The sequence below is a fragment of the Sciurus vulgaris genome (genome assembly GCF_902686455.1).
Source record: "Sciurus vulgaris genome assembly, chromosome: 3".
Taxonomy (NCBI): Eukaryota; Metazoa; Chordata; class Mammalia; order Rodentia; family Sciuridae; genus Sciurus; species Sciurus vulgaris.
This window is the reverse complement of record NC_136463.1, coordinates 50344847-50367947: the sequence shown is the minus strand read 5'-3', so window position 1 is coordinate 50367947 and position 23101 is coordinate 50344847. Positions and strand designations below refer to the sequence as shown.

Below are 23101 nucleotides of genomic sequence, written 5' to 3'. Positions count from 1 at the left end.
TAGTTACACACACGTCAGTCCAGTGAAAATTTAAACAAGTAAACCGCATTTACATTGAAAGATTTGCCCTGCCCAAAAGCTTAGGGGGAAAGGGGAGTGTTCTTGCCTCTTTGTCTCCTTTCTCAGAAATTGTATCTTCTGACCTCTCAGGGTTGAAGGGTACAGAGAAACAGGAGAGGTCTTACTTGGCTGCACCTGTGTAGCTGTGGCTACTGTAACTATGACAGATCTTAAAATCTGATGCCTTCTCTTTGAGGGATTTTGGGAGTTCTGTGGATCCCTCCCCATCACTAAAGATCTCCCATCTGCATGCACTGCTCCTTACAAAGACCACCAGCATCTCAAACAACCCCCCATGCACATAGTCCACACTTGGATTCCAGGAAATACTCATCCTTCTTTGGCCTTGATAGACTGGAAGTCAGGCTGCCTCAGCAAGAAACCTCTCTATATACCACTATGAATTCCACAAAGCTCCATAGGGTTTACCAGGCATAGCTCCTTTAGCCTGGAGTTGTCCATTTGAACTCTCTTTGCCCTGGCTGTCTATGGGGTAAGCCTAGCCTTCCCTATGGGGAAGGTGATATTCACTGTATGCCAAGGTTCTCTCTAAATCCTGTATTCCTGTGTACAGCCCCCCAGCACCTCCTACTTGGATCCTCAATTCCACTGAGAGGGTGGAAGGTCCAGGGTTGCAAAAGACTTTACAAGTCCCACCTAGATTGTCTGGAATCTCATTTGGGGAGTGTAAGGGCTCCTGGTACCCACTATTATGGTGACTTACCCAACACCGAGCACAAGATAGTACCCTTTATCACCTGTTCTAAATGCGCATTGGAAAAATGAAGGATGATCCATCAAGGACTAAGTTTTTTCATTACTCATAATACTCAGAGTATTATATGGTGATAACACTATGGTAAGGATAAGAAGTAGACACAAACCCAAAACACGGAAGAGAATAGCACACTGGGCAACTTGCAGGTTCAAGGCTAGTAAGTAACTTCTACAGGAACAGTAGGTGGTGGTGTTCATCTTGTGACAAAAGACTCTTTCCCTGGGCAGCCTGGGAGCACAGTCTGTGTGTGTGGTATATGCTGTGTGTACACATGGAGGGAGAGAGTACTCAGGGACAGACAAGTTCATGTGTGCATATGTGTGTGTGTATGTGCATGTACACACTTCTGGTTTCTTGGGCATGGGATGTCTTCTGTGCATCTCTTGATATCCGCCTTTCAGTTAAGATCTTTAAAGTCAAGATTTAAGGTACAAACAGCAGACCAGGGAAAAGTCACAGAAGGCACATTTTCAGATAAGGAATTCCATTCAGTTCAGGATTACATAAAATCACCATCTATCCCAGTCCCTTCTACCTCCCAGAAAATACTCTGGCCCCAGAAACATGTTTCAGTATATTTTGGTTGGAAGAAAACCACTGAGGTGAAGATGTGAAAGAACAAATTTCAGAACTGTACCCAAAGTGCCTTTTCAGGTCCTTTTTGAAAATTTTTTCCATATTTTTATTGATTTAGTATGATTATATATAATAGTGGGATTCATTGTTACATATTCATATGTGTACTTTTTTTGGCAATTGAAGGAATGAAAAGAAGAGTGAAAAGGTGAGGTATTGACTTTTTTTGTTGCATTCTACTCTCCTCAAAGACTGAGGGATTATCAATGCAAGGAGAAGGGAAGAGAGAAGGAGAGGGAGTCAGAGGAAAGGAAGATGAGAAATGGAACCTTCTCAGGAGATCATCAGGACATCATTTCTTTTCAGAAGAAGCTGACCCAAGAATAACTGAGGACAATAAGGCTTTTGTAACATCGGGGTCCCCTGTAAACCCCAAAGAACGTGACTAGTCAGGAGTCTCCTGAAGCCCAGCAGGTTCCATAGTTGTCCAATGACTTTTATGGAATGGAACATCCGTAGTGTTTTAGAGCATGTCCGGTCTTTATTCACAGATTTAAGAAGATAATTCCAGTCCCAGAGCAAAGCATGGTTCAGATGGTGTGCCACCTTCTTGAATGTCTCCTGACCAAGGAGGACATCCCTGCAGACTGCCCCAAGGAAACCTATGAGCTTTACTTTGTGTTTGCTGCCATCTGGGCTTTTGGTGGAGCAATGGTTCAAGATCAGGTAAGAGGATGAACTGAGGTTAGCTCTCACGTGGAAATATGCAGCAGCAAAATTTGATCCTCCATCAAAGAGTGGGAAGATAGGAAAACTTTAATGTTAGAATTAATTGAAAAACAATAGACTGTAGTTATTTACCCTCTGTTCTGCTGCTAAAAACGTCAGTGTCTGTACAAGAGCCTTAAGGAGTGAGCCAAAAATGGTTGTGGTGTGTTTGGGGCTGTTGCCTTTTGGGCTAGTGAATATGAATGCACCTCTACTCTTATGGAAAGGTGTACAGCGTTAGAGTCTGAACAACTGCTGGACTATGAATACTACTTTGCCAGGTGATGAGTGTTTTATAGAGAGAGGTGGAAGGATGCTGGGCTGTAAAAACTACAGTAGAAGGAGTACCTTCAGCATTCCAAACATCTTCCAAAGGATGCACTGCTCTCTACTGGAACAGGGATAACCAGCATGACTCTGTGCCCTCAACACAGGGCTGTCCAAGGAAGGTTGGGCCAAATATTATTTGGCATCCAGGAGTGGAAAACCAAAGCAGTATTTAGCTCATGAAGTTGATTTCAGTAATCTCAAGCTGTTTGGGGGCAGGGATGTGGACTTGGAACATCTTGACATCCTATCCTCTAATCCTTCCTGCATTTGCAGACTTTTCTTTATGTATAAATAGTCTAGAGTCATAGCACCCTGAACACAACTGATCCTCTTTTTACTTATAAATAAAAGATATTCTATCTAGAAACAACATCTTCAAGATTATGCAGATAAATCTCTTACAATTGTCTCTAGCTATATGCAATATCATATAGAGGATAAGAAAGTGGACACGGTTAGCAAATTTTTAAGTATACCCTGGGCATGGTAGTTCTAACCTGTAATCCCAGTAGCTGGAGAGGTTGAGGCAGGAGGATTTCAAGTTTAAAGCCAGCCTCAGCAATTTGGCAAGGCCCTAAGCAACTTAGTAAGACCCTATCTCTAAATAAAATATTTTTTAAAATGACTGGGGAATGTGGCTCAGTGGTTAGGCGCCCTTGGATTTAATCTCCAATATAAAAAAGTATACAATAAATTACTGTTAACTATAAGAACCATTCTATACAGAAGATTTATCTTTTTTTAGAATTTATTTTATTGTAAACAAATGGGATACATCTTGTTTCTCTCTTTGTACATGAAGTAGAGGCATACCATTGTATTGGTCAGTGGGTATTCATCTCACATAATTGAAATTTTGTACCCACTGACCAATACCTTTCATTTCTGCTTCTATGAGTTTGACTATTTTAGATTCATCATATACATGGTATCAGATAGCATTTGTATTTCTTTGTCTGGTCTATTTCACTTAGCATAATGTCCTCTAGGTTAGTCCTTGTTGTCTAAAATGAAAGGCTTTCCTTCTTCTTTAGAAAAACTGTTAAGACTATAGATTTTTATGTTTGATATTCTTATCATAAACAACAACATTAATAATAACAACAAATAAGGCTGGAGAAAATTTGAAGATGATAGTAGATTTATACATCATTAGGGTAAAGTTTTCACTTATCTCCAAACTCATCAAGTTGTGTGCATTAAATGTGTGCTGTCTTTTGTTTATCAAATATACCACAATAAAGTGGTTTTAAAAAAAAACCTAAAAAATGCCAAAAACCAAACCAAACAAACAAACAAACCAAAAAAACCCACCATGGACTGTGGCTTTGAATTGTTACTCTGACACTATTACCTGGAAAACCTGGGGCAGGAAATTTAGCCTCTCTCTACTTTATTTTCCCCATGTGTCCAAAGGATGATGACAAGGTACCCAGTTCCTATGACAATGGTGAGGATTAAGTGAATGCATGCTGTTCTAATCACCCTACATGAACATGTGCAAAGCTCTTAGAACAGTGCTGGCATGCATATGTGCTTATAGCTAATATTCTCCTAACATAAATATTCAGTTTTATAGCAAGTGTCTGGTGCCTTTCTCACAACAGGGGATCAGACCAAGCTGCAGTTGTTGGAAAGTTATGATTTTCCCCTTCTGGTCTGGGTTGATTGTGAGGCTCTTTCAAAGAAAGGCAAAAAGTTTCAGTCTTGCAAGGCAAAGTTATATTTGAGAAATTCAAAAGGGAAATAAAGCTGGGACCAAAAGAATTACCAATTAACTTCTTTTGCCTTTTCACAAGCTCCAGTTCTAATACTCACCCCACCTCCCATCATTCCCTAATGTGCCCTTTGGTGCTCAGAATTTAGACAGCAGTTATCATAGTGTCTCCAGAAGTGTGCCTTTCCCCTCTGCTTCCCTGAACCAGATGCCCTGGGGACAGAAAGGGAAATCTCTAAGGGCAGGAGGATGCACAAAACAGGAGTTTGATATCTGAGAATTTTGTGCTGTCGGCTCAGCAGTCTTGGGAGCTTTTCCATGGACTGCGTCTTTGACAGCTTTACATTCCCCTTAGAGGCAAGGAGGCAAAGAGTCCAGCAGGATGAATGAGCCTTGGATGAACATCACAGAGATCCCAAATGCATGGCGTATTGCTTCCCATCAAATTCAGTCTCCAACTTTTTAGTCGATGAAATGTCAGACAGCAACTGCTGGGCTTCTTTTCCATATTGGTACCAACCAGGCAGTGGGGTATCAGGATGAAGATAGTTGATCAGTTTTTCTAACTCTGTATTGAAAAATTTAAATCCCCTCGACTGTTTTTAAAAGCCCAAGAGAAAGCATTTTCCCCCCATCCTCCGTTTTCCTGGGCTCTGAAGCCCTTGGAGCTGCAGGCAACCATGCTGGCACGCAGGGAAAGGACACAGGAGAAAGCTTTTAGCGGTGGGAATGTCCAAGCCCCCCACAAAATCCACATTAAATTTAAACACCAAAAATAGTGCTGAAAACCAGAGTTAGGAATTTGGCCAAAATATTTGCATCAGGGACACCAATAGCACTTACATTTAAAAAGCTGTCATTAAAGCAAGGTGGAAATACAAAATAGAACCTCCGCTTGAGTAGAAGATCCATTAAAAAAGAAAAAAACCATCCTGGCTGAATACTTTGCAACAATCACAGAAAATGAACTCCCAGAGGTATGTGATAGATGGAATACCAGATTGGGGGACTGAAAACCTGGGTTCAACTCCCAATTCTGTCTTGTAGGAGAAAATTGGAATAATTTTAACTAGCCAGGATAGTTTAGAGCATCATGAAGGTCAAATGGGTTGAAATTGGGTCCCAAACTCTACTACGGTGTACCAGTAAAGTCTTAGGATCATCGAGGTTAAAGGGAATTATCTAAGTGGGAAGTAGATGGGAGCTGGGCTTGGTGGTGCACACATGTAATCTCAGCAACTCGGACAGCTGAGGCAGGAGGATCACAAGTTCAAGGCAGCAATTTAGCAAGACTCTTTCAAAATAAAATAAATAAAAGGGCTAGAGATAAAGCTCAGTGGTAGAGAGGCACTGGGTTCAATTCCCAGTACTGGGATTTAAATATACACACACATACAAAAGACAGAATTTTAGGAGTCACTAACATCCATTGCTGGGGAGCATGGAAGGCCCACAGAGCTGAATAGAGAAAGAACCATTGACAACCTAGTTGTCCATCAGTGGATGATGATTAAAGAAAATATGGTACATATATACAATGAAGTTTTGTTCAATTATAAAGAAGAATGAAAATGGATAAAATTGCAGGAAAATGGAAAATGGTTGAAATTTGAGAGCATTTTGTTAAGAAAAAGAAGCCAAACTCAGAAAGTCAAGGGTGGAATGTTTTCTCTCATCTGTAGAAGCTAGAGAGGGAAAAAGGAAAAGAAGAGGCAGGGCAGAGTCTAATGAAAATCAAAAAGAGGTTAATAGAGTAGAGGAAAGGAACCAGGGAGAGGGAGGAGGGAAATTGGAAATACTGGCAAATGACATTGGCCAAATTATATTAATAAACTGTTTGTATGTATGAATATATAATCACAAATCATATGCATACATTATGCATAGCCATAATGCACCAATAAAAAATCTGGAAAAAGAAAAGAGAAAGAACCACTGGATCTACTCATCAAGACAGCCATCACCTGTCTTTAAAGTGTCCACATATAGCACAGGCTGAAGTCAAGTGCCAGATTACAGGAGGGCCAGACAATGACAGTGTGGCCCAGCTAACTGCTTGCTTGAGAAACTGACCAGGTAGCTCAAGGTGGACTCAAGAGACAGGAAAGGAAAAAATTCCACAGCCTGATTCTTTCCAGAAGTGGTCCTCATTTCAGAGTTTCCTTACACACCTAAAATCAGTTTTTCATAGGAAGATCTAAAATGGAGGTTTTCCGTAGGCTTCTGCTTGGAGAGAACAATATTGGTAAACTACAATGTCCCCTTCATCTGAAATTAAAATCATAATCAGAACATCAAATAAATCTGTCATACCTAAGGGCCTATTTCCATTCTCATTTTAAAGCAAAGGAATTCAATTCTACTTAATTAGTAGAAAGCAAAAATGAGGAGGACCCCTTCGTCAGACTCTAGATTTCCTCCCATGCACCCAACTTCCTCTGTCCAGCCTTTGACTTCTTTGTCCTGTCCTCTGTCAACATTTCTTGTAATGCCCAATCTGGGCCTGTTTCTTTTGTGGGATTTTTTTTATGTCTCCGTGTTTAGAGGGTGAGTTTACTCTCCTGGAGGGTTTCCGGTGGCAGTGGGAATGGGTGTGTGTGTGTGTGTGTGTTTGAGTGTGTGTGTTTCAGCTTAGAGATGATAGGATAGTTTGAGCACACAGCCCTATCTTTAAAGGGTATCATTTGTATTAAGGCATGTGGATTGTATGCTTCTACCTATACCTCTGTCCAAAAAAATCAGTATAACTTTATTTCCTCTGCTGCTCCTAGATCTAGAATTTTAGCTCTTGAAGGAATTTGACAGATTGTCTTCTCTAAGATCCTCATTTTATAATTGAGGAAACTGAGGCACAGAAAATAGTCTCCTGTGTTACAAACCTGACTCCCTTCCTGAAACTCTTCTCACTCATCTGTGCTATACCCCCAAAGAGTCAGCAGTCACCTCTGATGGCCATCATGAAAATTGCTCAATTTCAGGTGTCTAGGAAGATGGGAGCCAGTCTGTCTCTTCAGGAGCTCTTGGTATATGCCTACCTTCCTGTGACCAAAGGTTCCCACTCTTTTCTGTGTTCTTACACCCTCCTTCTTCAACCCTCTCTACTTTGTGATGATGATGATAACATGTGCCAATGCCAGAATGGCTTAGCAACATGGTCAAGCAAGAACACTTGTACACATTTATCTTAGTTCATTTTCTATTGCTATAAGTAAATACCAGAGACTAGTAAGTTATAAAGAATAAACATTTATTTAGCTCACAGTTCTGGAGCCTGGGAAGTCTACAAGCATTGTGCAGTCCCACTGCATCAAAGCATAGCAGAGGGCATCACACTGCAAAACAGAAAGAGTATGCTAGCTTGGGTCTCTCATCTTCTTATAAAGCCACTAATGTCATTAGGGGGCCTCACCCTCATGACATCATCTAATCCTAATTATCTCCAAAGACCTCACCTCCAAGTACCCTTCTTGTATGATTTTGGGCATTAAGTTTCCAATACACAAATTCATATCACACATAAATTCTGGGACTCATACCCAGACATAGCCATGCTCCAGAGCTGCAGCTGCCCCAGGGTGGCCCTTGCACACCTGGGCCTTGTCAGGGTTGATGCTCAGGGAAGGACCATCCTTCCTGGGGGAATTGGTACATTCCAGCAGGTTTGCACAGGCAGGAGTTCTTTGTGTCCCCACCTCAACCTCTGTCAATGCCAAGCCACCTTCTGGACTTCTTAACCTTTGGAGGACCTTACTGTCTGATCTGCTTTGTTTTTGTAGCTTGTGGACTACCGGGCAGAGTTCAGCAAATGGTGGCTGACAGAGTTCAAGACGGTCAAGTTTCCTTCCCAGGGAACTGTCTTTGACTATTACATAGACCTGGAGACCAAGAAATTCGAGCCTTGGTCCAAGCTCATCCCCCAGTTTGAATTTGATCCTGAGATACCTTTGCAGGTGAGTGTGGCTGACAATGACAGTCAATGACAGGCACTCTGGCCTGAGGATCTGCAGCACATCTTAGTGCTAATCTTCTACTGGTACCCAAGTGTTTGACCTTGCTAGGAACCTGTAGATCCCAGCTACATGCATTTTCAAATTATAGCAACAATGAAGCCACAGGCTTCCCTAAAGATAGCAAATACCAGACCCACCTAGCATCCAGAGAGGAAAAGATGGCAGGGCCAGAAGATTCTATAACACATTGGACAGGCCACAGAGACACAGAGAAGAGCAGTAGATAATGATGGGATGCTCTCTACTAAGCCACAGAGAGCCATGAATGAGTTCATAGGATGGACTTACTGCAGGTATCAGGAAAGATACTCTATATCCACATTTATTTGTTGAGCTCCACTGTGACAGAAGCCCCTCTTCTGGAATGCTCCAGAACCGTGTATGCTGCTGTGCCTGTTTCTCCCTCAAGTCACTGGTACACTCATCATGTTTCCATCTCAGGCCTGTTTGGTGCACACTAGTGAAACCATCCGAGTGTGGTACTTCCTGGAGCGGCTCATGAAGCGGCGGCGGCCAGTCATGCTGGTGGGCCCCGCTGGCACAGGCAAGTCAGTGTTAGTGGCAGCTAAGTTGGCCAGCCTTGACTCGGAGGAATACCTGGTGAAAAACGTGCCTTTCAACTACTACACCACATCAGCAATGCTGCAGGGTAAGGGACTTGGAGGGCTGGAGTGTGGGATGTCTGTCACCTGATGCAGGGCTGGAGCAGTGTCCCGTGCCCACTTGTGGACCTCCTTCATGCACCAGCACTGCACATTTCCTCCACGTGCTCCTTCTCACCTCTCCCCTCCTTCCTCTTCTTCGAACCATTGTCCCACTTCTCCAGCGCTGCCTCTTTTCCTGCCCTTTCTCCCCACATTCTCCGCTGGCCTGTTGAATTCCTCCAGGGAAAGGCGTTTAGGCCAGAGTCATAGAGCACCCTGATGACAGAGAGCTGAACCCCATTCACTGATCTGAATGGACGTGTAGACTTCGGGCACTGGAAGTGTCTCTAGGGATCATCCACCCCTTGTGTCTCATAGATGGGGAAACTGAGGCTCAGGTAAGAGGATGTGATCACCCTAGGTCACCACCAAGAGGCAGGATGCATGACACATCCAGTCCTCTGAATCCACATGTAGTGTGCCTTTCACCACATGTTTACACATTGAGCTCCAAATGAAGATGGAACCTCCAGGTGTGACTCAGGCTCAGATGTTCACGGCCGACATTTTCCTCTTGCTAGAGTCTCCCCCTCTATTTCCAGGATGGCAGTCAGGGGTGACTGTTGATACCTGGGGCACAGTGCAGTTGAGTTAGAAGAGCCTTAACTATTATTGCAGGGTCTTCTTTTTATAGAAACAATCAACATGTATGTTAGTCAGCTTCCTGTCACTGTGACCAAAATACCTGACATAAACAACTTAGTGGAGAAGACATTTTAGCTCTTGGCTTCAGAGGTTTCAGTTCTTGGTCAGCTGATCCCATTGCTATGGACCTGAAGTAAAGCAAAACATCACAGTGGAAGAGCATGGTGGAGGAAAGTTGCTCAGCTCATGGCAGACAAAGCAGAAGCTGGGGGTGGAGGGAGATCAACCTTTCAGGGCACAATTCCAGTAACCTACCTCTTCCCACTAGATAGCACCTCCTAGTAGTCCACTCAGCCATCAGTGGATTGATCCATTGGAAGGAGGTCTGAGCCCTCATAATCTAGTCATGGCCTAAAAGCCCCACCTCTGAACCTTCCTGTGTAGAGGACCATGGTTTCAACACAAGATTTTGGGGGATGTTCCAGATCCAAATCATAGCATATTAACTAAAAACATTTTTCTTTTAAAGATGCATCTGAGTCACTCTTCCAACCAAATGAGGGGAGAGGTAGAGCAGAAGATAAACTATCCTTATTTTCCAAATAGCAACAGCCCTGCCCCACTCACACTTTGTTGCTTGGCCTGAGCTATCAGGTGATGCTACAGCAGTTCCTATGCATTAATGCAAAATTCATCAAAAGTAAGACATTCTGTATATGGTTGTTTGCAGGCTGAGACAGTTCAAGCCATGGTTTATAACATGAAAGGTGAACCTGGTACTTTTCCCCTCTGACTATATTATCCAAGCCTTGAGTCAACAGACTTGTAAAACAGACTTCATTTGGACCAAACTTACTGAGCCCCAACTACTTTGCCCAATCTTTCTGTGATCTGTGCAAGTGTGATTCCCAGGTCAACCACTGTGGCGCCATTTTGTCTCAGCTTACACTCTAGTTCCACCAGCTCCCATGGGAAAGACAGCTCACTGTGACACCTTCCTTCTGCACAGTTTTGCCAACTCTTCCAGAATCAGGGTCTAGCCAGCTCCAAATGCTGATAGGTAGCAGCACTGACATGGTTCTCTATATCTTGCAGCAGTGAAGTGTCTGGATTATGTTGAGTTCATGCCACCACCCACTCCCCTTTATTGACAGTGAGACTTCATCACCTCTGTCTCAAAGTAGCATCTGGGCTTCATCTGCTGTGGGCCTGGTAAAAGTTACACAAGGCCCATCTCAATCCAGTAGTTCACTATAGTTCCAACATGAGTGTCAACAAACATAAGTGCTATGACTAAAGGCTCATGATGCAATTTCACTCATTTGTCAAATATGTAGGCATCTTCTATCTGAATACCAAAGGCATAGTTATTCAGTTCTTTATGCTCTTCACAACTGTAACAGCTATGTGATACACTTTGACATTTATTCTGCATTATTGAATTTCCTCTATCATAATCTTAGGTGTGCAAAACAAATCAAGCCCCCATTTGTAGTATTTACCCATTTCCGTTGTGTAAATAATCCCACCATGGCCAATTGTAAGCTACCAGAGCAAGAGCAGTGAACCCAGAGTTGGGAAGACATGTACCACACATGCCATTCACTTTTCAGATGCAATAGATGGAAATAACTTCAAGGGCATAGATAATGATAAAATATGGTAAATTAATTAGGTTGTGATAAGTTTTGAATATTTATCACCATCGCTCTTAATATAATTTACTTGATTTTGAGTTTATTAATTTATTTTTGAAATAATAGCCTTAAAAACCAGGTTACAAAATTCCTTTGGTTTTGCCAATCACCTCCCAGAAACTTCAGGTTTCATCTTTACCCCATGAGGTCATCATGCCCTGTGTTATCATGACATTCCACTGTGGTTGGGCACAGATACGTTAGCACGTAGCAGTAGGGATAAGAAAACTTCACATGCCTATGTGGTTCAAATATCTACATTTGTAGGTTTGCTTCCTGTAGTTATTCTTTCTTTTTTTAAGGAAATTTATTTGTGAGCCTTCAGTACAACAACTGATCAGATTACCAGCTCTGCTGATTTACCCACGTCTAACTACGGCTGCAAATGCACACTAATGATAATAACTCACATTTGTCAACATTCACTAGGTGTATGTCAGGCATTAACCTGGCTATAGACTTCTATACACCATTTTTTATTTACCTATTTAATCTTATATATCTTGTGAAACAAATACTTTCATTGCCTCCATTTTATTGATGAGGAAACTGAGGCACAGAGAAGTTCAATAAGCTGCTGTGCAGCACCCAGAAGCTGGTAGAGCAAGGCTCTGAACCCAGACTGTCTAACTCCAGAGCCTGTGCTCTGAACCGCTAAGCTCTGCTGCCTTCCTGGTAAGAAAATACTGGAAAGTGCAATAAATATCTAATATTATGTTATCCTTAGTAGTACTGTTCAAGTTTCCCAGCATTGTTCAAGTATTCCCATTAAAATTGTTTCATAATGTGAAAAAAGAATTAAATTTAAATAGAGGGTAAAAATTTAAAGCGAAGGAAGAGGAGAGGAATCATTCACACTGCCTGGTCCTGTCATTCTCAAGATCTCTAATCTAGAGAAATTTTCTGTTTCTTCTTGTTGGAATACAGAGAATTACTCAACAAGGTCCCAAAATGCTGTCAAATAGAGCTAGGATAAGGCTGGCTCTCACTGTAGCTGGACAGTCACCAGAAGAGCACTTTTTAAACATTTTTATTGGTTCTTTTTAGTTATACATGATGGTAGTAACACTTTCTATCCCCCATTAATTCCCTAATGGCTTCTCCACAGCATTAGACCTTGATGCCATCCGTCCTGTCACACCAAGGGACAGATAGAGTAGCCTTCCTATGACTTCACCTGTCCAAGACTAACTAGGAGCTGCACAGGCAGCCAAAGTCCTAGAATAGACTGCATATATGTCCAAGTCCATGCAGTGAGAACAATACTGTGTTCCCTTACCTGGACCCTCCTTCCTCCTGCTTTACCACAGTCCAGTCTTAATCATATGGCTCTTTCTCCCAAAACACTTGACAAGCAAAGAAATGGCAGGAGAAAGGGTGCTACCAACACTTAGAAAAGTGGGAGCCCAAACCCAGCATTAAGAAACTCTGGGAGAAAGAGAGAGGGAGGGGAGAGAGGGGGGAGGGGGGAGAGAGAGAGAGAGAGAGAGAGAGAGAGAGAGAGAGAAATATGTTCAAAAGATACTTGCTCAGGTATCATTTAGCAAAGAAGCCAACTAGTGCATCTGTTTCATGAACCCATCATTCCTTCCTCAGCCCAGTGTTTTAGCTGGTGTTTGTACTTAAAACATCATGTATTTAAGAAAAGACTGAATGCGATATGGCATAGTCTGCTTTAAAAAAGGCAGGTAGCACACCCAGGTGGAAGTGCAAAGTGTGTGTTTATAATGTGTCTGTAATGAGAGAAGACGGGAAAAGGCCTAATTATTCATTTGACAGAATACTAAGCAGTATTAAAAGAATGAGAAAATTCTGCATGTACTGAGTTGGAGCTATTTCCAAAGCGTTGTTGAGAGAGAAAATGAAGATATGGAGAAATCTATGTATTATGTTTCAAATCATGTTTTGTTTAAAAAGAAGTATCTAAACATATGATTTTTAGAATATATATATAAATTTACATATATGCCACACACACACACACACACACACACACACACACACACACACATACACTGATGCTTATACACATACTTAAATATCTCCAGGACATTTAAGACGCTGGTAACAGCAGTTGTCCCTGGCAAGGGGAACTAGACACTGAGTGGGATGGGTAATTACTTCAACTTTTTTTTTTAACTATGAAATATTTCAAGCATGCAGAAAAGTACAGAAGATAATATAACAGATGCCCTTATACCACTACCCATATTTAGCAGATGCTAAAATTTTGTCATTTTTCTGTGGTTTTAGTATTAAGTACAGCTGATGTGCTGCCCCCATCCCTTCATCCGTCCTGCTCTAGAGTACTGCAGTCAATATGCATCAAGCCATGCTTATATTTTTGATACATTTATTTGCTCATGAAATATATAACGTTATGTGTATTCAAGTTTTAAATATAAATTATCTACTTTGACAACTTTTTAAATCAGTATTTTGATACATGCAGATTTATTCATTTTTGCTGCTGCATAGAATTTCATTGTGTAATTATTAAATCACAGTTCATATACATTGTCCTGTTGAAAGATAGCATTGCTTTCTTCACCTTTTTCTTTTTAAAAAAATTATTGCGCTATAACAGACACACAATAAACTACATATATTAAAAGTGTACAATTTGATGTTTTGAAATATTGACACACTCATGAAAGCATCATCATTGAAATAATGAACATATTTGCCTCCAAAAGCTTCCCTTCCTCCCAATTTTTGAAACCCTGCCCTGTTCCAGGAAACCCCTGATCTACTTCCTCTCACAGTAAATCAATTTTTGTATTTTTTACAATTTTTTGTAATGGAATCACATAATATGCTTCTGTTTTTGCCTGCTTTTTTCATTTGGCATGATTTTGAGATTTATCTATGTTGTTGAATGTAGCAATAGTTCATCCTTAAAAAGCAAGGCAAAATTTGCAAAACACTGAATGATTCCTAGCACACAGTAAGTGCTTCATAAATGGAAGCTATTATTATAATAACATTAACAAAATGCTTCTCAAATTTAAGTATATTATACAATAATTTCTAAGTTTCAATTGTCAAAACAAAAAGAACAAAAGGAAAACCTCTTTTTACTTAAAAAAGATGCTTAATGAAAACCATGCTGAAAAAAATAATGTTTTTGGAAGAAATGTTTTAGCTTTCAAATAGGCAGTAACTCTACCCAGCAGGTCAATTCCCAGAGATCTCCAGGGAGACATTTTGCCACTCACGTATCCTGCTAGCCCAGCAAATGTTATTTTTCTCATCATTAGATGTTCGTTTATTATAGACCAAGCTGCTGCTTGGTAATACCTGCATCTCACCTCTATTTCATGGCATCCAGTTCTGGAGTCTCCATTGAGTGCTTTTATGACCACTAATTCACAACTCATTGAAATACAAATGCTTCAGGCACTGGCTTAGCTCCCCAGCATGAACTGCATAAACTTTTAAATTTATAATGTGTTCACCCTGTGCTAAGGGATTTGCCCCCTTTAGTTCATTTAATCCTCCCCATCCTTAGAGGCACGCTATCAGTAATGCTTTTGGCTGCAAGAGGCAGATAATCTGGTGCTAGCAGCATAGGTAGAGACTTTGGTTCACACAACAGGAAGTTTGAAGGTAAGCAGTTACAAACTCTAGATCAACTTAAAATTTATCAATGCTAAAACATTTGATATTCCCTTGGCTGTTTCTTCAAAGTGGCAGAATGGTCTCTGCTTCAGCCATCACATCTACATTCAAAATGAGGGAAAAACTAAAGAGGAGAAATAATGTGCCTGTCAGGAAATGATAACTCTCCAGGAATTGCATCGACTTACACCTGTATCTTACTGTTCAGAACTGTGTCACATGGGCACCCCAGATGAAAAGTGATCAAAGAGAATGAGGCTGGGGTTGCTGTCCATCATTGGTTCTGCTGACAGTCCTCATTTTCACAAGATGAACAAATGAGGCTTAGAGATGTTAACTGACTTCCCCCAGATTTACCCTATGAGTTAACAGCCAAGTGGTCTTACTTCATCAAGCTATACAGCCCTTCTGCTTTCATAAGGCTGTGAGGTGTGCCTCTTCATTTCCAAAATAGAATGTCAACTTTGCTTCTGCACATCTGGTATCTGGATCCATGGCTATCTTGCTCTTTGATAGCAAATATTTTAAAAAATTATTATTGAAAATCTCAAATGACTCATTAAAAGCCTTCCATTGACTACTCTTCAACACATGAACAAACCACAGATAAATAACAATGACAGCTTCAGTTGAAAGAGGCAGAAATCTATATTCATCCTCCAATCCATCAGCTTCCCTGAACTCCACAAACCTACTTATATTGTTTTTATTCCTTTCTTTGAGTTAAAATCCAGTGGTCCACCCTTGGATTTCATTGAGTGCTACTATGACCCCAAATCATTTTACATTATAACTTCTGTAAAGTCTCAGTTGAACTTTATATGTGTGTGTGTGTGTGTATGTGTGTGTAGATAGATAAATAGATATATCATTAAAGATTAAAGATATATTATTTTGTAACCTGATGTGCCTTCTGTAAGTATCCGTGATGTATGACTTCTAGAATTTAGTGCCTGGAAAACCTTTTCATATAAAAAAAAGTGGATTTATAAGAGCAATCTGGGATGATGTAGTTACTATAATTAAACATGGATTTAGTTCTGAGCTTTCAAGTAAGCAGTTCATAAAAGAAAGTGTGAGATACATGTTTATGTGGTTACAAGCACTATGTCATCCTGGATTACTGGTGCAAATAAATTTTCTCTCATTCGATGTTGTTTTGCAATCCCTTTTTTGTCTTTAATTGGTCTTTTTTATGTCTCTTCAGATACTTTAATCCTCCTCTTTATTTGTGAAAATGTAAACAGTATTTTTAAATAATAGGATTTGCAAAGACCTACAAACATAATAGTATAGTGCAGAAAAGGAGAAACAATGAATTTGGTTAAAGCATCAATAGGTTTACAGTTTAGTTGTAAGGGGAGAGGGCTTATCCTAAATTATCTTGCCATCCAACCGTGATTTGAATTATTAGTTCAACAAATATTTGTATGCTTAATTACACTAATTAGAGAGAAGCTCAGATGTCTGGAACTGTATTTAAAACAAATCTCTGTAACCTGTCCATTAAAATCTAAGGCCAGGCAGGACGTTATAAGATCTAATTGAACTCTCAAAGTAACAGTGAGATTTTACAATATTACAGATAGACCACTCTCTTGTCATTGAATATCTTCCAAAAAGAAGACAACACACACCAAAGTTAAACTATCCATGATTTATCCTCTAGTGAGCAAGACTTTCTATTTAGAATTGTATGGGGTTCAAAGTAAAATAAAATTGAAAACACACATTTCACAATAGAAAAATAATTTCATACATTTTGATGCATCCAAATTATGGAACACAATGTGACAAAATTGTGTGTTAAGGTGTACTTATTATCATATAAAAAGGTTTAAGATATATTAAATGAAAATAAAAATATATACAAGCAATATATTCAATTTAATTCTGCTTCTGTAGAGGAAAAAATCTAACAGAGCAAAGTAACTAGAATGAAATACACCAAAACATTAAAAGTAGTGCCAACTGCTGGGTGACAGAATTATGGCCAGTTGTCATGTCCATCATTGTGATTTTTCTATACTTTCTAATCTCTCTTAAATGAATATGTATTAATTTTATAATCATGTAAAGTATACTTTTTTAAAGAAAAATAAATACAAAGTCCTTACAATATGACTGAAATGTCTTAACACATGAAGAATTAGATAAATTTGGAAGGAAAATGGTTCAAAGTATTATATTTGTGCTTTATAATAATATACACAAATCTTGCATTGCAAAGAAAGACATGATTAATTATTAATGATATCTGTAAAAAAAAACATGGGCAATGAATTAACTAAACTGAGAATTTCTCAAGGGCAGAAGCCATATTGCAGTAATTAATGTTTAAGTGATTTGCAATAGTAGTTACATGAAGTCCCACAGCCAGGCCAACTTAGGTTAAAATCCAAGCTATGCTACTTGGTAGTTTGACCTTGAATAAAATCACTTAATTTCCCTAAAACTCTTTTCTCATTTCCAAAGAGACTTTTCAGAGGTAAGGATAATATATCATGGGACTGCTTGACGGGTTGGTTTGAGGAGTTAGTGGCTTAGTACATGTTGAGTACTCACTACAGCTGCATCACTAGTAGTGCTGCATGGATTACTGAATGAACAGCTCTCAAGTTCATAGCTGGGGAGCCAATGAGACTAGAAGGTCAGGAACAGCCTGGAGAGGGTTGGAATGTGAGGGCTTATAGGGGCTGTCCTGCCCAATGAGATGAAGAAACATTAGAGACAGTATCTAAATGCTTGGATTCTAATTACAGCAAGGTATTTAACCTGCCTTAGTCTCTATGTGGCCGGCGAGACCCGGGGCCCAGGGTTAGGCCACATGCATCCAAATATGGCGACTGGCAGAGAGCCAAATGGCGTGCTGAATGCGCCTTGAGAAAAACAGGAAGCATTTACCATTGGCTGTATGATAATTGGTTCAGCCGCCTAGCGCGTGGACAGATATATCTTACATGTGTGCTTGAGCTTGTGATCGCTTGACCTTTAATGGGATTGGATGGACATATCTGATTACAATTGCTTATGCATGAGACTGCTTATATATTGAGGGTGTTATCCGAATAAAGCGGAAGCTGCTTCATGAACCTCTGAAGAGTATGTGTTGTTTGTCCCGCAGGTAGGCGGCAAGTGGCACTCTATATTCTTGTTATGGTTTAGATATGGGGTCATGTGTGAGGCAATGTAAGAAAATTTAGAGGTTAAATAATTAACTTATGAGAACTGTAACCTAATCAGAGGATTAATCCACTTATGTGGATTAACCATGTGATACATGTAGACAGGTAGGGTGTGGCTGAAAAAGTAGGTCACTGGGGGCATGCCTTTGGGATTTATATTTTGTCCCTGGTGAGCAGATCGATATCTCTCTCTCTCTCTCTCTCTCTCTCAGCCTCTCAGCTTCTTTGTTGCCATGTCCTGAGCTGCTTCCCTCTGCAACGCCCTTCTGCCTTGAGGTTCTGCCTCACGTAGGCCCAAAGCTACGAAGTCAGCTGACTGTGGACTGAGCCTCTGAAACTATGAGCCACAGTAAACCTTTCCTCCTTTAAGTGGTTCTTATGAGGTCTTTTGGTCACAGCAACTAACTAAAACAGTCCTTAATTGCCATAGGGAAATAATAAGACTTTCTTTGCATATCTCATGGGGCTTGTTTTAACAATAAAATGCATTCATTCATTCATTCCTTAATTTACTAAATGATTTCTGAGCATGCTACTCTGTGCCAGATCACTTTCTAAGACCTGAAGGTTATTATATTGAGAAAAAAACAAAGAAAAATCTCTGTCCTCTTGGAGTTTAATTCTAGTATGGAGGGGGAGAGTGAGATGATAGACAAGATAAATGAGCAAAAGTATAAGCTATTAATTGGTGATGTTAAGAAGAAAACAAAGCAGGGGCAGGGGAAAAGTGAGGAGTTTAATTTTAGATAGAGTACCAGGAAAGCCTTACCAGAAAAGGGGGTGGGGCATTTGAACAAGTAAGCGAGGGAGCAGACCGTGCTAGCATTTGGAAGAAGAGGATCCCAGGCAGAAGGAGACCACCAGAGGAAAGCCCTGGGGAGTGAAGCAAGGCATGTATCAGGAGCAGGATGGCTGGAGCAGAAGAGAGAAACAGAGAAACAAGTGAGTAAGAACATACATACGAACTGAGGGCACAGATTTAAGCTGGGGTCTCCAGATTTGTTTGTGATACTAGAACTCAGTCAGAAATACAGTGAGAAGGTCACATTTCTTCTTGTCTTGTGTCTTCGACATCGAGACTTTTCCTCAACTTAAACTGTTCCTCCTCCTCCAGTTCTGGCTGGAAACAGAACCTATCAGTGTCATTTCATCTCAGACCCGACACAAGGCAGAGATTGGTCAAGAAGGGATCACTACTGTGTCTGCCCTTCCTTGGTTTCTCTGGAGAACTTCGAATCACCAGTTTAAGATAATCCAGTGCACTCCAAGGCCACTTCTTGCTAAATGACACATTTTTCTCCTCAACAATTCTTTTGATGCATTAAGAGCTTAATCAACCAAAATTATGGGTGTGCTTAATTCCAGGGATTGATTTGAATATCGTTGCCTTGGGATGAGGAGAAACGAACCTTCCTAAGTAGAGAATGTACTGTTAGCAGGACTGTTCCCCAAAGCATGTCCTTGGCAGCCCATTAATTACATTTTATTTTGACAGATCTCATATATGGTTGTTATTTCTTTAGGGGGTAAGAAGGTGTTGGGTGATTAATTGGTTGATAGTGTATGTTAATTGAATGCTAATTAAATTTAAATTTAATTCATATTTGCAACACTTAATTTAACACAGGACCAGGAAATTAGAATATTCAAGCTTCTTGAAGGAACTTGTCTTTCTATCTGTCACCTTCCTATGTCTATTGACACTTTCTCCTTGTTTACAAACTTGTTTTTCAAGAGAAGAAATCTGATGGTTCTTAGAGCTTCCAGCTGTAATAAAAAGTGTTGGTTCTTGCAATCCATAAATATTTAATTGCCTCACTGAAAAAAAAATACATATATCCCCACCCTGCTACTTTAGTTTGTTCTAAACAAGTCTCATCAGGCTGGAAACTGTGCTGTCTGATTCCTTTCCTTTGTTCTGATAATTGAAGAAACAAGTCCAAAAGAGAGTCTCCTCACTTAGACTCCAGAAAGGCACTGAGATGCTCTGACAGGGGCCCAGATTGCTGAAGGCAGGGGAGGGAGCTGTTCGTGACACTGAAGGCATCCAGGAAATTCTCCATTATGGGAAACCACTTGGTGAACTCTAGGAAAGACTGTTGGAAGAGTAGCCAATAGTTCCTCTCTTTCAGCCTCATGGTAGAAGGGTCTATATCCAACCCTGGCTTGGGAGCCCCCTTTTCGTCTTGGGTAGCAAGGACAGGTCTACTCGGGAATCAGTTACTTAAAGATTTCCTTGGGTATCTGGCCTTGGGGACTATGAGGGTACCTTCAATTCCTAATCTAAAAAAAAAAAAAAAAAAGAAAGAGAAGAAAAAGAGAGAGAGGAAGGAAGGAAGGAAGGAAGGAGGAAGGAAGGAAGGGAGGGAGGGAGGAAGGAAGGAGGAAGGAAGGAAGGAAGGAAGGAAGGAAGGAAGGAAGGAAGGAAGGAAGGAAGGAAGGAAGGAAGGAAGGAAGGAAGGAGGAAGGAGGGAAGGAAGGAAGGAAGGAAGGAAGAAAAGGAGCGTAGGCTTTGAAGTTTAACTGCTCTAGTTTGTATCCAGGCTCTCCCTTAGAAGCATTGCTTAGTTCTTCTGAGCCTCAGTTCCCTCATCTATCAGATGGGATACTATAATGTCATGTACACGAATTAAATGAGATAATAAATATTTGTTGAAACCTAGCACAGCATTTATACAGTAAGACGTTCAATGCCTGGCGGGTGTCGTCATCATCACTTCAATCCCCACTTCAATTTCTGGTCCTGTGGAATGCCTGACTCTAGTGGCAGCAGGTGGTGGTGACGGTACCTGCACACAGAACAGCCAAGGCTTGTTCTCAACCTTTGTGCTATCTCAGTAGTGGCCTCTGAAGCTTGATCCTCCTTCCCTCATGTACTGGATCTCTCCTCAGCTGTCCTGGAGAAACCTCTAGAAAAGAAGGCTGGCAGAAATTATGGCCCTCCAGGCAACAAAAAGCTTGTCTATTTCATTGATGACATGAACATGCCTGAGGTGGACGCCTACGGGACAGTGCAGCCCCATACTGTCATCAGGCAGCATCTAGATTACGGTCACTGGTAAGAGGACATGCAAGGTGTGGGGGTGGGAAAAACCTAAGGCCAACCTTGGGTGCCACTCACTCTTGTCCTGAAATAGCAAACCTCAGCTCAGCTCTGGGGCCAGATGAGATTCTCCAAGGTAAACCATACTCCCCTCATGGGAGTCTCTGTTCCCTGGAGCACTCTTTCAAACAGGGGCACTTAGGTCCCAGTGAAAAATTAGGCCAGAGGAGGTACTAAGCTCTCATCTAAGAAAGAAACCTGCTACTCTTCTAGAATCATCTAGAAGTCATCATAGTGATGGCTAGACATTTCAAAGGGTGCATGTCCTGGGGGAGCAAAAGATGGGGAAAGGGAGGTTAGATTTTTTTTTTTTTTTTTTTTACTGGAAACTGAACCCACTTAAGCACTGAGCCACACCCCCTTTTATTTTGAGATGGGTCTCACTAAGTTATTGAGGACCTCACTAAATTGCTGAGGCTGGCTTTGAACTTGCCATCTTTCTACCTCAGCCTCCCAAGCTGCTGGGATTATAAGCATGTGTCACGGCACCTGGTGGGAGGTTGGATTTCATCAGTGCATGATATATGCACATATGGAAATATAACACTGAATCCCATTAGTATGTATAATTAACATGATAATAAAAAGTTTTTAAAATAAGCCCACAGGATAACTTAAGATCAAAAAGAAAAGACTCATTTCAAAAATTGCATCGTCAGAAGCTTTCCCGCAGTTGGTGGGAAAGCTCGTTTTATTAGTCTTACTTTAGATTCCCACAAATCTTGAAGAGGAAGTAGGAGCCTCCTGGAAATTCTACCATATTGTCTTACGTGCTCTCAGAAGTATCTGTTTCATACCATCTCCTCTCTCTTCCAACTCCCCACTCCACCTCAGTGGGTGGCTTTGCCCTCTCAGAGAGCATTGAGTCTAACTCCATTTCCTATTTCCACATCTGTACAACTCAGTGCACCCTCCTGCATCCTGTGCTCTGCCCTCCTATCCCTTCTTACCTAAGACTAAACTGGCCACAGCATCTTGGTTCTACTGTCTCTCACTCCCCAAATCTGCGCTTCATCAACTAGTCTTCCTATCCTTTTGCTGGCCCCTTCGTGTCCTTTAAGATTGCACAGATTTCTCCTACTGTGTTAAAAAAAAAAAATCCTCATATTCAATTACCACTCTGCCTCTCTCCCTCCAGATAACCAACTTCTCTCATCTGTTCCTATTTCCTACTTTCCCACTTAACCCACATTTCCCACTCAACCCACATTCTCTGATTCCTGTTCCCTCTACTTTACTGAACCATTCTTGCTGAACCACTAATTACTGTTTTTGCAAAACCAAAGCACCCCTTTTGGAGTGCTATCTTTCTCCTCTCTGCACTTGCTATAGATGACCACTCTCTCTTTTTGGAAATACTGGTTTTCTTTGCCCTCTGGGCTGCCACATGCCCCTGATTTGCCTCCTACCTCTTAGTCCAGCCCCATTATTTCTTTTTTCCTATATGATTTCTAGAGATATTCTCAGAAATTTGTGTTAGGTATTTATCTCCATCTCAATCAATAGATCTAGGTCTTGCTTGTTTTCCTACCTAAGCACATGAATGACAGGGCACATCCTACCTCCCTCACCCCTTGAAACGCTCACCTGCATAGGCCCTCCCACTCTCTCACTGGAGGTTTCTGAATCTTCCAGGTATGATCGGAGCAAGCTGTCTCTGAAGGAGGTCATGAATGTACAGTACGTATCCTGCATGAACCCCACGGCAGGCAGCTTTACCATCAACCCCCGACTTCAGGTAGGGAGCAGCCAAGTAAAGTGGTACATGGGTCCTAATACTACCTTATCAGGACTCATGTCACTTGCTAAGACATGATTACTGGTCTTTTTGGTGTCCAGCCTCTCAAAATGGTAAATCAGGATGCCTACTTGAATTTCTAGAAGGATGGAGAAACTCCTAGGCCCAGGGTCACAAAGCTTTTAGAGTTGGAAGAGGTCAGAGAGTTCTTTGATTCCACTCCCTCATT

General features: G+C 40.9%; 1 protein-coding gene across 5 annotated transcripts in view; it reads left to right on the top strand.

The window, feature by feature from the left end:
* DNAH9 (dynein axonemal heavy chain 9) overlaps window positions 1-23101 on the top strand; it is a 352397-nt gene that overhangs the window by 144730 nt on the left and 184566 nt on the right. For all 5 annotated transcript variants that reach the window (XM_079135288.1, XM_079135287.1, XM_079135285.1 and 2 more), the window contains 5 exons: window positions 1966-2140; window positions 8006-8179; window positions 8681-8888; window positions 20924-21089; window positions 22770-22872. In XM_079135288.1, coding sequence (XP_078991414.1) covers window positions 1966-2140; window positions 8006-8179; window positions 8681-8888; window positions 20924-21089; window positions 22770-22872 — 826 coding nt within the window. The remainder of the gene's footprint in view (window positions 1-1965; window positions 2141-8005; window positions 8180-8680; window positions 8889-20923; window positions 21090-22769; window positions 22873-23101) is intronic.